Source organism: Gambusia affinis, linkage group LG16, assembly GCF_019740435.1.
Source record: "Gambusia affinis linkage group LG16, SWU_Gaff_1.0, whole genome shotgun sequence".
In the NCBI taxonomy this organism is placed as follows: Eukaryota; Metazoa; Chordata; class Actinopteri; order Cyprinodontiformes; family Poeciliidae; genus Gambusia; species Gambusia affinis.
In genome coordinates this window covers 25,615,984-25,631,010 of record NC_057883.1, presented here as the reverse complement: position 1 = coordinate 25,631,010, position 15,027 = coordinate 25,615,984, and the positions used below count along the sequence as shown (strand labels likewise).

Below are 15,027 nucleotides of genomic sequence, written 5' to 3'. Positions count from 1 at the left end.
CATTTGTCAAGATAGTTCCCCTCCCTTTCTAGAAACGCGGAATAAAATAGATCGGAGTGATGCATCTTGTAGAGTCAAACATCTTTGACAAAAAGGTAGGAAAGTAAACAATGAATATTATGGTTATTTTTAGACTAAATGTTTCATTTCTCGTCATTTCTAATCATGTGGAGTATTATACGACTGAAATAAATAGTCGACATAAACCACAATTTCGCAGTGACTGAAATTATTTCACAAATTATTGTTGAAAATAAGTTCATTTTTGTCCCGTTTGTTCGTCTTACCAGATTTTTTTTATGGAATACCCCAAGGCTCAGTGTTTCAGCCCATTCTTTTTCCTATTTATACAGCAAAAAACCGAATATTTTCATACTCTATATGACAAGACCAATTCATTATATTCACTGTCTCCCATTTTCCTTGTTTACGAAAATTACTTCCAGACACAATTTTGGATTTCTTTTTCTAATTACCTTAATAAAACCCAAATGTTAACATACCTTTTTGTCTATTTTGTAGGATCCATCCATCCATCCATCCATTCATCCATCCATCCATCCATCCATCTTCTTCCGCTTATCCGGGGTCGGGTCGTGGGGGTAGCAGCTTCAGAAGGGAGGCCCAGTCTTCCCTCCCCAGCTACTTCTTCCAGCTCCTCCAGAGGAATCCCAAGGCATTCCCAGGCCAGCAGAGAGACATAGTTCCTCCAGCGTGTGCTGGGTCTTCCCCGGGGTCTCCTCCCGGTGGGACGTGCCTGGAACACCTCACCAGGGAGGCGTCCAGGAGGCATCCTGACCAGATGCCCGAGCCACTTCAACTGGCTCCTCTTGACGTGAAGGAGCAGCTCAGTCATCCCTCCTGGATGACTGAGCTGCTCACTCTCTCTCTAAGGGAGAGCCCAGCCACCCTGCGGAGAAAACCCATTTCGGCCGCTTGTATCCGTGATCTCGTTCTTTCGGTCATGACCCAAAGCTCATGATCATAGATGAGGGTGGGAACGTAGATCGACCGGTAAATCGAGAGCTTTGCTTTTTGGCTCAGGTCTCTCTTCACCACGACGGACCGGTACAGCGCCCGCTTGACGGCAGACGCTGCACCAATCCGCCTGTCGATCTCCTGCTCCCTTCTTCCCCCATTGGTGAACAAGATCCTGAGATACTTGAACTCCTCCACTTGGGGCAGGACACCCCCCCTGACCCGGAGAAGGCATTCTACCCTTTTCCGGCTCAAGACCATGGCCTCGGATTTGGAGGCACTGATCGCCATCCCAGCCGCTTCACACTAGGCTCCAGCGAGAGCTGCAGATCACGTCCTGATGAAGCCAAAAGAACCACATCATCCGCAAAAAGCAAAGATTTGATCCTAAGGCCACCAAAACGGATCCCCTCAACACCTTGGCTGGTCCAGAGATTCTGTCCATAAAAGTAATGAACAGAATCGGTGACAAAGGGCAGCCCTGGCGGAGTCCAACTCTCAGCGGAAACGAGCCCGACTTACTGCTGGCAATGTGGACCAGACTCTGACACCGGTCCTACAGGGACCTGACAGCCCGTATCAAGGAGCCCGGTACCCCATACTCCCGGAGAACCCCCCACAGGGCTCCCCAAGGGACACGGTCGAACGCCTTCTCCAAGTCCACAAAACACATGTAGACTGGTTGGGCGAACTCCCAGAACCCTCCAGGACCTGCTGAGGGTGTAGAGCTGGTCCAGTGTTCCACGACCAGAACCAGAACCACACTGCTCTTCCTGAATCCGAGGTTCAACAATCCGACGGACCCTCCTCTCCAGAACCCCCGAATAGACCTTGCCAGGGAGGCTTAAGAGTGTGACCCCCCTGTAATTGGAGCACACCCTCCGGTCCCCCTTTTTGAACAGGGGGACCACCACCCTGGTCTGCCAATCCAGGGGAACTGCCCCCGATGTCCATGCGATATTGCAGAGTCGCGTTAGCCAACACAACCCTACAACATCCAGAGCCTTGAGGAACTCCGGGCGGATCTCATCCCCCCCCCCCCGGGGCCCTGCCACCGAGGAGCTTTTTGACCACCTCGGCGACCTCGACCCCAGAGATTGGAGAGCCCAACCCAGAATCCCCAGGCTCAGCTTCCACAATAGAAGGCATGTCGGTGGGATTGAGGAGGTCTTCAAAGTATTCTGCCCACTGGCCCACAACATCCCGAGTTGAGGTCAGCAGCACACCATCCTCACTGTAGACAGTGTTGGTGCTGCACTGCTTCCCCCTCCTGAGACGCCGGATGGTGGACCAGAATCGCCTCGAAGCCGTACGGAAGTCTTTCTCCATGGCCTCTCCAAACTCCTCCCACACCCGAGTTTTTGCCTCAGCAACCACCCGAGTCGCTTCGCCCGCCGGTACCCATCAGCTGCTTCCGGAGTCCCACAGGCCAAAAAGGCCCGATAGAACTCCTTCTTCAGCCTGACGGCTTCCCTCACCGAAGGTGTCCACCAACGGGTTCGAGGGTTGCCGCCGCGACAGGCACCGACAACCTTGCGGCCACAGCTCAGATGAGCCGCCTCGACAATGGAGGCACGGAACACGGTCCACTCAGACTCCATGTCCCCCACATCCCCCGGGACGTGTTCAAAGTTCTGCCGGAGATGGGAGTTAAAGCTCCGTCTCACAGGGGATTCCGCCAGACGTTCCCAGCAGACCCTCACAACACGTTTGGGCTGCCAGGTCTGACCGGCATCCTCCCCCACCAGCGGAGCCATCTCACCACCAGGTAGGTAGGATTCTGTAGGACTTTTTTTTTTTTAAACTTTAAGATTCAAGATCTCATTTACTAGAGATCTTGTTTGTTTTGTTTGCTTGTTTTGCTAAAAACAATCAGAAATTACAATCAATTATAATATAAGTAGTTAAAATATTTGGCTCCATAAAATTAGTTAATAAAATATGGCCTTAAAACAAGGTCAGGTTTTTTGTTGTTGTTATTGTCATTTTGTGTTATATAATTAAAGAAGTTGAACCAAGCCGAATAAATGTAATTCTAAAGATGTTTTTTATGTTTGTAACATGTATAAGGAACACACAACACAAAAAGCAGCTGGAAAAAATACATTAGAAAATTAAATGAACTCAACGAAACATGTTAGATACAAATCTTTGGGATATTTTGGATTCGGATGCGTTAACATGGTTCAACCTGCAGTATTCGTTTCTCTCGCTAGAGAGCGAGCTTGTATTTGCTTTGTTCGGTTTGCTCCATAAAGGAAGCCGGTCCTGGTGCAGCCAATCACATTACAGGACAGAGAGACGCAGGCTTCCGGCCTAACAAACGTCAACAGAGGAGAAGCGGTTATTCTCAGAGGCAGTTGTGCGTTAGCCTCTCACGATTCAGCTCTTATATCCCGTAAGTTGTTCACTTGATTTAGAATGAAATTTAGACAGAAGTGTTTAGTTTACCGAGTGGACTTTGTAAAGAAACCCTTTATGGTCAACCGGGTTCTCAGTGCGCTGAATGCTAACTGTGGGTTCCTAATGCTAGCCTAGCCACCCGGCCGGGGCTGTTGGTACTTTCTACTAACGGTTGAAATAATTATCGCAACGAACACTTTTCTTTGGTGAACATCCTTTTCTGGCACCACCGAAAGCGACTCACGTTAAAATATATCGTTACTATGTTCAATATGCAGGTAATACAAATATTAATCGTGTATATATACATATTTTTATTTATCAATTTTCTAAGAAAAAAAAAGAAATTACTTCTTTTTATTATATTTTTTCCCTGCAAAGTGACTTGGTCTCTGGTAAAGTGGAGAGATAAAAGAAGTACATAATGTTATGCAGCCCTTGAACATAATAATTTAAATAATAATATTGTTTTTATTCCCGACTATTGCTAAAAAAAGTAAAAACAACTCCAAAAAATCCTCCAGGATTTTTACTGAGAGTTGTGTATGACAACTAATGGGTTAAAATAAGTGGAAATTGTTTAAATGAGGATGAATACGTACATTTTTAGTTTTTTTATTTGTATGTTTTTATATAAAATTTAACAAAGTATCTTTATTCTATTTAACTTTTTTGTAACTTGGTTAATTTGTTCAGGTTATGTATGTTTATGAGTACTAAAAAAAAAGATTTTGCATAGTTTTTTAGAAAAAAATGTAATGCCTAGGTAATGTTTGAAATAAAACTTCACATTTTTTTGTTTTGTAAAAATACTGTAATTACTTAAAATTGCCTCATTTGGGAAAAGTTTGAATGGATTAATGAAACATTGGAAAGATAATTTTAACTGAAAACACTTGCAAAAGGGTTTTTAAATATTTGTTTGAATTTGACCTCAGTGAGTTTTGTGTTTAACTCCAGGAATTGGCACTCGCAGCAACATGACATCTCTTTATTGAGCTGCTGCTTCTTCAGACAACACTTGCACCAAGATTTGGTTTGGAACGAATGAGGCTGACACACCGTCGCCATGGAAACAGAGACAGTAAGATTATGCTGCTGTGGGAAAGTTGTGCAGAAAGCAGGTATACATGATGAGGAGAGATGAGGAGTGTTTTTATTTATTTTTAATTCTGCAGGAAATGATTCCCATCTGGCAGAATAAGCCCCACGGAGCCGCCCGCAGCGTCGTCAGAAGGATAGGCTCCACTCTTCCTCTAAAGCCTCCACAGAGGGCATGTTTTCAGGTACGCTTCACATTCTGGCTTGCACTCTGTTTTTTTTCTACTCCACCTTAATATTTCTCCAATATTTTTTGATAACTGCTCAGTCCCAGAATATGTGCGTATTGTCTTTGATTTCCCCACATTTTCTCCAACAACATGCAGTCGATGGTTCCTTTAAAAATTAGAAATGATTAGAGGGGTTGTAAAAATGCATAACTTTCAATTTCCAGTCAAATTCTTTCCATATTGGATCCTCTATCTGGATATTTAACTCACATCTATTATATATGCCAAATATTCTGCATAATATGAGAGCCTCTTTTATTAATTAAAAACCTATAATAGAACTAAAATATTGTCCTACATTATTGGGATGTTTATTGATTCTGTGTTTTGCTGTTTTTAACCAATAAATCCACTTCTGGATGAGTAAAAATGGCGCGTGTTGCTCCACCAGGAGCTGCCCGGTCTGCCCTCGCTCCGTCCGCTCGACGGCCCGTCGGTTCCGACCCTGGCTGACATCGCCTGGATCGTCGCAGACGAGGAGGAGACGTACGCCAGAGTCAGGTCCGAAATCCAAATCTGCTTCTGAGAAACCAACATAAAAGTACAAAATCCTTGAAAATGAGAAGTTTTCAAGATTTAGAAAGTGATTGATTTCTGTACTTGAAAGTGTTTAATATTCAAATTGCTCAGTTTTGCAACACAGTACAATTTAATGTCTAATGTCTTACAGTTGAAGCCAGATATTTTTACACGCTTAATGAAAAGACATATGCTTTTTTTTTCTCCATTTTTGAACTTAAATCAGACTAAACGTTTATTTTAAGTCAGTTACCAAAATTATTCATATTTGCTGAGAGAAAAACTTGATAAGAACTTTCAGTTTTATTTAATTTTGAATATTTAATAATCCTAATGGATAAATGAGTTATTGATTTGTGAAATTGAAATACAAGTTGGATTATTTTTATATGTTAAAGTTGTTAAATTTGTGTTTTTGTTCTCAGACCAGTGAGGTGTGAAGAGTGTGAGAGAAACATTTTAAAACGTAAAACTTTAGTTTGCCTCATTCCTGCTGTAGAAAACCATCATGAGCATCAACAGCAGTAATAAATCATATATAACAGTGAAGTTAAGCTGTTTCTTTTTTTTTAGATTATTTTGTATTCTTCTTATGTCCAAAGTGCAGTGATGGAAAAGTTTGAAGACTCATCGTGAAAATGGTTGAAAAGTGTTTGAATTTTATTGTGGAGAAAGTTTATAAACCGTAATATTGTGACAGTAAAGTTATATTTAATTAAACTCTACCTCTCAAACTTCTCTGCGCAGAAGCGACTCGCGGCCCCTGAAACACGAGTGGCGGCCCACGCCGCTCCTCGTCCTGCACAGGAACTCGTCCGTGCCGAACTTCCGGCGGGAGGGGAAGCGGATGGAGGGTCTGAGGAAGCCGGGCGTGACGGCGCTGAACCGAACCACGGCGCTGCAGGACGAGCTGAGCCGCCTCAGAGCGCAGATCGCCAAGATCGTTGCCAGCGACTCGGGTCAGTAACTCCAGAACAGAGTTATTATAATTCAATAAAACTGGCACAATAACAAAAACTGAAGCTGAGAAAACATTTTTGTTAAATGAAATCAATAAAAACTGTAATTAATGTGAGAAAAACTAACTGGAACTATATTGTGTGTTTTGAAAAGCAACTAAAAACGAGAAAACAGCAGTTAGTTGGTTATTCAACAATAACTGAATATTTATTTTTGAAAATGTTCTTTTCTGTTGAGTTTTTATTAACCAATCAATGTAAATATAATCACAATACAATACTTTGTCCTTTTTGAATTCTGCAAGTGTTAAAAACAAACTAATCTAAAACTAAACAATGTTTAACTAATAAAAACTAAAGAACATTTAAATAATGACTAATTGAAACTGATATTTAAATAATTGATAACTAAACAGTATTCAATTAATAATGGCTAATGATAAATAAACAATGTTTAACTAATAACAATTAGCAAAACTCTTAAAAACTAATTAAAGCTAACTGTATAATAGAAAAAGTCACAACAAAATAAAACTAAACTGTAATAAACTATTGCATTCGGCTCCACATGCTGTTTATTGTTGATCAAACTTCCAGTAAAGTCACATTTCTTCCGGTTTTGTGTCAGTGGATGAACCTGCTGCTGTTTAGAGGCTGATAACTCAGTTTTTAGAGGCTGATAACTCAGTTTTTAGAAGCTGATAACTCAGTTTTTAGAAGCTGATAACTCAGTTTTTAGAAGCTGATAACTCAGTTTTAGAGGCTGATAACTCAGTTTTTAGAGGCTGATGACTCATTTCTTCTTGTTAGTCTTCATGTGACTCTCTGTGCTGCTGCCCAGTCAGCCGCCTGGTTCCCTGTAAGCCGTTTGGTGACTCGGTGCTGGTTTGTAGGTCAGCGATGGAAGATTATCCCCGCCATTCTGTGGCAGCTGCACATCACATGACAGATAATTTAAAACGTTTTCTCTTCAAAGTTTTCTGATTGATTTGTATAAAAGGTTCCTGGAAGACTTTGACTTAGTTTTCAGTTCCAGAAAAAAAGTTTTAGGAAAACTGTTTGTACTTCCGCATCATATTCCCAGTTTTGTCCTAAAAAGATCCGTATCTCCATTCATTTGTCGGCTTGTCTACCTGCTTTCTTCCAGCTTCAGTCTATGCTATTTTTAATTATGAATCTAGTACAAAAAGCTAGATTAAATTGGATCGGATCAAAAAAAAGGTTTGAAATCGGATCTGAAGTCTTCAGTTTGTTCCATGAGAGCTTCAATAAATGTCAATAAATTCCAAAATGTGATTAAAACTACGATTAAATGCTGTTTTCAGTATACTGCAAAAACACAAAATCTTGCCAAGTCTTTTTGTCTAATTTGTAGTACAAATATTAGTTTACTTAAAGTAGGACAAAACTAAATTAAAAATGAACTTTTCAGCAACGTCTTTGATTGTTTAATTACAGAGCCTGCATTTAACTTAATTAAAAGTTGTGATTGAGTTCCACCATGAGTAAAAATATATAATTTTTACCTCCACAAAGTAATGTTTGTCCATAAATTGGTCTTTTACAGTTGGTATATTGGTGTTTTACAGTTTTAGCACAAAATCATGACTATATAATGAGATTTTATTCTGCCCACTTCTAGATATTTTCAGCTGCTTTTTAGGGCCTCTGTCACTTTAAATCAAAATAATCTGACCAAACATGCTGAAGCTCTGCTTTGGTTGCTAAGTAACGGGCAGAATTCCGCTGGGGTTGCTAGGTAACGGCGCAGCGCCTGCTGATTGGTTACATTTCAGAGGTTTTTTTTAACCCATTCTACAAAACATTAAAACTTATTGTCCAAAAATTATACTTGTGTTGTTTTTAGTAGAAGCACAAAAATGTGAAAATGTTTTAATCCTTTTAAAGTTTTTCTAATCGGTAATAAGTGACCAACCGGAGCGATCTGATCTTCTCCCTCCAGACTCCAACCCGCTGACCCCTGAACTTCTCTCCCCCGACGACACCAGCATGGCGTTCTCCATGGCGCCGTTCGAGGCCGCCTCCTTCCAGCCGGCGGCCGCCGCTCCCGCTTCCTTCGTCATCAGCGACGTCACCGAGGAAGAGGAGGAGGAGGACGAAGAGCCAGTGGAGGAAGATGAGAAGGACACGGTCTCCGTCGTGTCGGAGCTGCTGCCCGACCCGCTGCCGCCGGTTTCCATGACGGCGTCGGCGACCTTCGACCTGGACCGGCCCAGCATGGAGTTCAGGGAGGCGGAGGAAGACACGGTGTCGCTGTCCAAGTCGACGAGCTTCGCCGACGTCATGGACATCCTGAAGGACATGAACAAGATGAAGATGAGCAAAGACAGGTGAGGAAGGCGCAGAGCTCACCTGCAGCTTCCTGTTTGTCCGCCAGAATAAAACCAGATCCAGTACAGACGAAATAACACCAGAATAAAAGTTTAATATTAGAAAATAATGAGCAGGAAGTTCATCAGAACTCCGTCATGAACATTTACTGAACTCATCATCAAACCTTCTCTTCTCATTTAAACACATTTTTCCTCATAATTTTACGACGTTCTTCTGGTAAAATTGCCTTTATTCTGATATTATGACGGTTTTCTCATAATTAAACCCAAATTCTCATTGCAGGGCTCTGATACTCTGTTGTACAGCAAACAGAAGGAGAAACTAAAAAATAGTTTTCTGTCATTTCTAATTTCTTTCTTAAAAAGAAAACTGAAAAAAATTAATTAAAATCTAATCTGGTACAAAAAATGTCTTTATGAGAAACGGATCTAAAATCTGATTAGAAATTTAAAAAAGAAATAGATTGAAACCAGGATGAAAACAATTAAATTGAATCTGGTACAAAAACATTTTACTCTATCAATTTATCAATCTATCAAAAAAGATCCAATTTAAATCTGGGATCAAAAGATATTGATTGCAATTGTACCTGGTATAAAATTATTTTTATCAGATGTGGCAAAAAAATAAAAATTGATCCAAATCGGATCTTGTACAGAAAAAAAGATCAAAATTGGAATGAAAAGAAATTCCAGTAAAATCTGGTGGACAGGCGGATCAAAATGAGTTTTATTTTCCCGCCGCCTGCGCTGACGATGCGCTGATACTGACGATGCCCTGATACTGACGATGCCCTGATACTGACGATGCGCTGATACTGACCATGCCCTGATACTGACGATGCGCTGATACTGACGATGCGCTGATACTGACGATGCCCTGATACTGACCATGCCCTGATACTGACGATGCGCTGATACTGACGATGCGCTGATACTGACGATGCGCTGATACTGACCATGCCCTGATACTGACGATGCGCTGATACTGACGATGCGCTGATACTGACGATGCGCTGATACTGACGATGCGCTGTCTCCCAGGTACAGCCGCGGTTGCACGTCGCTCAGAGAGGAAGACTCCGCCACGCTGATTTCTGAAGCTCTGAGGAAAAAGTTTGTCCTGAAGGAAGAGGATTCTGCTGCTGCTGTGAAACGGAAGTAGCCACTTCCTGCTGCGCCACGTAAGTCAGTGGTGAGCTGAATTTTTTAGGCTTTTCAATTTTTATTTTTAATTTTAGACTTTACAGTTTTTTCCCACGGATCAGCAGCCGTTGTGATCCCAGAGCAAAAGACAGAGGAGAGATTAGAGTCGAGGTTCTTTTCTGGCTTTGTCTAAACTTGTTTTCCAAACTTTTATTATTGTTTATTGGATCTAAATGAGGCAACTTGGCTGTTGATTATCACCAGAAAAGATGCACATTTTTTCATTTTCTTTCCCTTTTGCATTGTTGGGAAAATTTCTCTTGTGTCAAAGTGAAGGAAATAATTCTTTTTGATTCCAGAAACATTTTCATCTCTTTAAATTAGAATATGATTGAAATGTTTCTTTATTTCAGCTTTAAAAAGTGGAACTCGTATAGATTGATAAAGTTTGGCGACTATAGCTTGAAATATTACATCAAATCTATTTATTGTTGTTTTTATGCAGAAATTCATCCAAAAAACCTCCAATACTTCATTCTCTCACAGAAGAAGAATTGGAGTTGGATTTTTTCCTTCCTCTCAACTTTCCACTGATATGTTAATACAGCACTTGGTTTCTTTAGCAGTTAGCTTTAGAAGCTTGTTTGATGGATTTCTGATAACAAACTAAAAGATTAAAACCTTTTATTGCTCTGATGTAATAAACAAGCAGGAATAAATTTTAAAATATACACCTATGAATTGAATATATATATATTTTTTTATTTATTTGGCAGGGGCAGTACACATTAACATGTCTATAAATGCACTAGAATTAGCCAAAGGGTTATTTTTTTTTAATCTCTTCTGCTTAAAACAAACAATAGTTACACAAAATAACATTAAAAAGACCAAACTACACACATTTTCTGAACAGTACATACAAGACAAAGAAAAGTACAACACAATTATTAAAATAAAATATAAGAAATAATTAAAACTAAACAGTTTCACTTTTTAAAACGGATAAATTTGCGATTGTATTCTAATTTATGGAGTTGAATTTGTTGTTTTGACTGTTAGAAAACCAAACGAAACCTGACCCGAGTGTTTTTATTAGCAGTAAAGTTAGTAGTTAATGCTTTAATTCAACAGTAAACAAACTGATCTACCTAATAAAATGTGTGTTTACATCATTCTGAGCCCTATTTGAACAAAATGAGTTAAAAAAACCCAAACAGTTTATTCCCATGTTGCTTGAGATTCTCCTGAATCTGTCTGGGATTTATTTGTTTCCCCAAATAAAGATTCTCTGTCTTTATTGGTCATTTGGATGTCTTGAAGAATGGGAATCTGTTTAATGTTTTTTTCTTCTTCTTGGTACTACAGCACTCATTTTTTGTTTTTAATCCTAAATGAGGTGAAATGTGTTGCAAACCTCCCACAGCATGCTCTGTTAAAGGGAACCTCCTGGTTTTATTAGGAGTTTTTCTGCCATAGAATGAGTGTGTAACTCTTATACCTCATCAAAATGTGTTTATTCTGTTTTTGTTATTTTTAATGGTTTTGTTTTTTTTCATGCAAGTAACTGTAAATAAAGGTTGTGCGACTGTTTTCAAAATGATTGCGTCTTTTTCTGATTATTGTGTAGTAACAGAGTGTAACCACATGGGGGCAGTGCAACCAAAATAATTAATTTTAAATATTAAAAAAGTGTTTTGTTTTGATTTTCATGAGGGGTTTGAAAATAGACAAAATTTGAGAATAATACTGTAAAAACATTTATAAAACAAAAAAAAATACCTGATTAAATTTGGGCTATTTTGATGAGTACCTGAGTTGCCTTTTTACCAAAAACCTTTTTATTCTTTAGTATTTTTTATTGCAATTATTTTTAAATTTTTCTTGAGTAAAATATATCTTGAAGTTGTGCTATTCTTACTTGAGATAATAAAAAAAACATTGGGGTACCAAAACTCAAATAATTGCTTTTTTTAATTTTTTTATTTTATTTTATTTTATTTTTTTACATATTCTGGAGTACGAAACATTCCTGAAATTAATTTTTTAAAAATATGTTGCTTAATAAATGAAGACTATGATGTTGATTAAATTAAATTTGTATGCTGTATTTTATACAGACAGTTTTATATAAACTGACCTGAGCTGAATTAACATAAGAGTTGCGTACCCAAAAAGTGTCCTCAAGTAAAAGTAGCACTTCTTCAAGAAATTAATCAAATAAGAGTAAAAACGTATTTGGTAAAAAGTTCATTCAATGTAACTCATCAAACTATCAAAATAATATTTAAAATTACATCATCGAGTTGTATTATGTGGATAAGTGGATATCAGGCAAAAGAAAATTTTCCAAACCAGTTTCTTTCGATAAAAAGCTTGGAAACTTAAACAAAAACCGCAGGTGAGTCTGGTGAATTTTTGGTTGAAACTGTTTTTTATTAGAAAAGCCAGAAATTTTACTCGAGTAAAAGAAGAAATACTTAATAATAAAATTACTCAAGTAAAAGTAAAACGTACTGCGTAGTAAAAATACCCAACTCTAACATTAAATACAAGAAAATTTACTTCAGAACCAACATATTATTGGTAAAAAGCTTAACGATGTCTCTTCCCGCTGGTTTTTCTGTGTAATTTGATTTCTCTCTGTCTAAATTTCCAGGATCAGCGTTGGCCCACATTCTTTTCCATTTCCGGTTCTTTCCCCGGATGATCCAGCTCCTCTGTGGTTCTCAGCCTACTTTCTGAGTCCTTGGCCTACTTTGTCCCTTGTCACCTCCGCCGTGGAGGTGAGGAAGAATGGATCCATCTGCCAATTTTAGATGCAGGCAGATATCTTTGGAGGGCTCTGTTAATGGGCCCTGGTGTCAAAATGAGGCTCTGGTGAACGGATAAGTACCGGCTTTCAAAGCAACACGGTAGAAAACTTAAGAAAACAGATTAAAACATTATTAAAGCGAACTGTAACAAAATCCGCAGAGTTCTTTGACTTTACTCAAATAAAGGTTAGGAAGGAAATCCTTATTGACGCAAAGCAATATGGTTGGTACTTAAGTTGCAAATAAAAAAAATAAAAGACGAAAAGAATGAAATGTGCAAGACCGAGATGTTCCTGCGCAGCTCGGCTGAATGAAGCGCTTCTAATGTGTAACTTAAGGACTTTGTCGAGAGTTTATATTTCTAAACATAATCGCAAACTGTGAATTTTTCATCCCACATCGGACTCCGGTCGACCGTTTCTGTTTTCCGTTCTTGTATAGCTCCGCCATCTTTAATGCTGTATCGCTGACTCCACTTAAGGATGACCAACGGCTCCCTCTGCTGGGTGGCGGACAAACTACAGCATTGAAATGATGTCTAAGGCGACGTTACAGTTTACTGAATATAACTAAAACTACTAATTGACTATTAATCACTAGCCATAAAATAAGGGTTAAGGTGCAACGGTGTATATTAGGGCCGTTTTAGATAGAAAAAAATGCAGTAAATTTCCTAAAATAAACAAGAAAATTGTCTGTTTGAAAAGTCGAAAATTTGCAAGACAAAAATCAGAAATTTTAAGATTGATCTCAGAAATTATCTATTATCTAGAAAAAAAGGGAAATTCTTGAGTTTGAAAACTAAAAAATTTGTGAGAAACTCAGAAAGTTGGTGATCATTCTCAGAAATTCTGTAGAAAAAAAATGGAAATTTTTGAGTTTTGAAACTTGCAAAAAAAATATCTCAGAAGCTTTAACATTATTTTAATTTAAAAAAAATTTATAGCTTGAAAAGTCAAAAAAATGGTTTGTCTATAAAATTATTGATATATATATATATATATATATATATATATATATATATATATATATATATATATATATATATATATATAAAAAAACCCTAACCCAAGGAAACTTACAAGGAAATTTGTGGACATTTACTCTCTCTTTTCATATCTACAATCTCCCTAATAGTCCAATAAAGACCCTTTACTCCACCAAAGTAACCATGGTTACATTAGTGTAGTTTTTGCTAGCGCTAGCATCATTGTTAGCTGCTCAAACAGCTTCTTTGTCTAGCCTGAGGGCCATCTTCTTCAGCGTATCGTAGCAACAATTTGAAAACACGGTGGATGCAAAAGGTCCAGGGGGGGAAAAACAAGAGCCTCTCGGCCGCCCACTCTTCCCCGAGTGTTACCCACGCGGCCCGCGGCCCACCCCCACGTCATTAAGACACAAATCTCCTCTGACTCACAATGGCGACAGCTCCACAAGGACTGCATCCGATCAATTCAAATCACTCCGCTGTTTCTATTTTCGATCATCTGCGTCTCATTAAGTGGGGTTGTCATTTAAAGATGAGTGCTGAGTAAATCCTGTCCATGAGTGGAACTGTAAATATTCTCTGATGTTAATTAGCAGCGCTAATTGGACTGCGGCTGTCGGCTTTTAATGGATGACAACTTTTATTTAGATCTGATTGTGAAATTCAAAAGATGTGACATCTGTGTTTTAATTGCTAAAGATCTCTGATTTTAAATAGCAAATTTTTAAGTTTTTATAGTGCCTCGTATAGTAGTAAGAAATATAAACATACTCTTGTACTTTTTAAATTTAAACAAAGAAGCAATTCACATTTATTTTTTAGTTGTGACATATCCAAAAGATGTTGGAATGATCTTGAATGCCACTTTTTCCATGTGACTAAAAAAAGACTCAAGACATTATTTGCTATCAAAGTAACTTCAAAATGTAAATTTATGCTTAATTTTCTTATCATAAATGCAGAATGTCTTTGACAAATAAAAGTTTATAAAATACATACCTAATATTCAATTTTTTTCAGAACTAACATTTCTGAGTCCCTGAAATTGATTAGTAATAAAGAAGAGCAACATTCTTTCTAATTACAAAAGTTATTTCCCAATTCTCTAATTTGTTTAGTCATTTATTCCACCTTGATTCATTTCTTTGGTATTCTTGTATTTCCTTTTCTTATTTATCTTGCTTAAATTCAATTTTCCTGCAAGTTTCATACATTATATCTTTGCTTTAATGCAAAACTTGCTTAATTTATTTTTGCACAAAAAATGTACAATAACAGAAAAAGTCACTGAATTTGTCACAAGACAATAAAAAAGCCATTAAATTTAGGGACAAAATCCACAACCTCACTTAACCCCATTGGCCACGCCCCTCAGCGGTTCTTGGCTCCGCCCAGTTTTGGGCGTGTGGCTATTCTTTCAAAGGGCAATTAGTTGCACCTTCAGTGGAAGAAAAAAAGTTGTGTAATTTTAAAATTTCTTTTTGCAAATTAAAATTTAAAAAATGCAGCATACATCTGTTTTGATCTGATTCT

The 15,027-nt window shown here is 38.4% G+C and overlaps 1 protein-coding gene and 1 long non-coding RNA gene across 4 annotated transcripts; one reads left to right on the top strand and one right to left on the bottom strand.

Annotated features, from left to right (window-relative positions):
• The first annotated feature begins 3,261 nt into the window (after positions 1-3,261).
• Positions 3,262-14,488, top strand: mtfr1l (mitochondrial fission regulator 1-like). Of its 3 annotated transcripts, none has more exons than XM_044142460.1 (8): positions 3,262-3,376; positions 4,342-4,465; positions 4,560-4,667; positions 5,104-5,213; positions 5,979-6,190; positions 8,154-8,541; positions 9,589-9,739; positions 12,350-14,488. In XM_044142460.1, exons 2-7 carry the CDS (start codon positions 4,451-4,453, stop codon positions 9,707-9,709), a joined length of 954 nt encoding a protein of 317 aa, XP_043998395.1. In that variant the 5' UTR covers positions 3,262-3,376; positions 4,342-4,450; the 3' UTR covers positions 9,710-9,739; positions 12,350-14,488. The 3 variants fall into 3 exon arrangements, with proteins under 3 accessions (XP_043998395.1, XP_043998396.1, XP_043998394.1); XM_044142461.1 differs by having other exon boundaries at positions 9,589-9,728; positions 12,350-12,663; XM_044142459.1 differs by lacking the exon at positions 12,350-14,488 and having other exon boundaries at positions 9,589-11,293.
• LOC122845912 lies at positions 5,101-6,046 on the bottom strand. Its single transcript, XR_006373158.1, has 2 exons — positions 5,958-6,046; positions 5,101-5,234 (listed from the first exon to the last, which is right to left on the bottom strand). It is a non-coding gene; the product is annotated as an uncharacterized LOC122845912 (long non-coding RNA).
• Positions 14,489-15,027: the final 539 nt, after the last annotated feature.

Excerpts from the sequence above, each read along its gene's own strand:
- mtfr1l (XM_044142460.1), top strand. Across the intron at positions 5,214-5,978 it reads GAGACGTACGCCAGAGTCAG|AAGCGACTCGCGGCCCCTGA; the intron begins GTCCGAAATCCA and ends TTCTCTGCGCAG. Across the intron at positions 6,191-8,153 it reads GATCGTTGCCAGCGACTCGG|ACTCCAACCCGCTGACCCCT; the intron begins GTCAGTAACTCC and ends TTCTCCCTCCAG.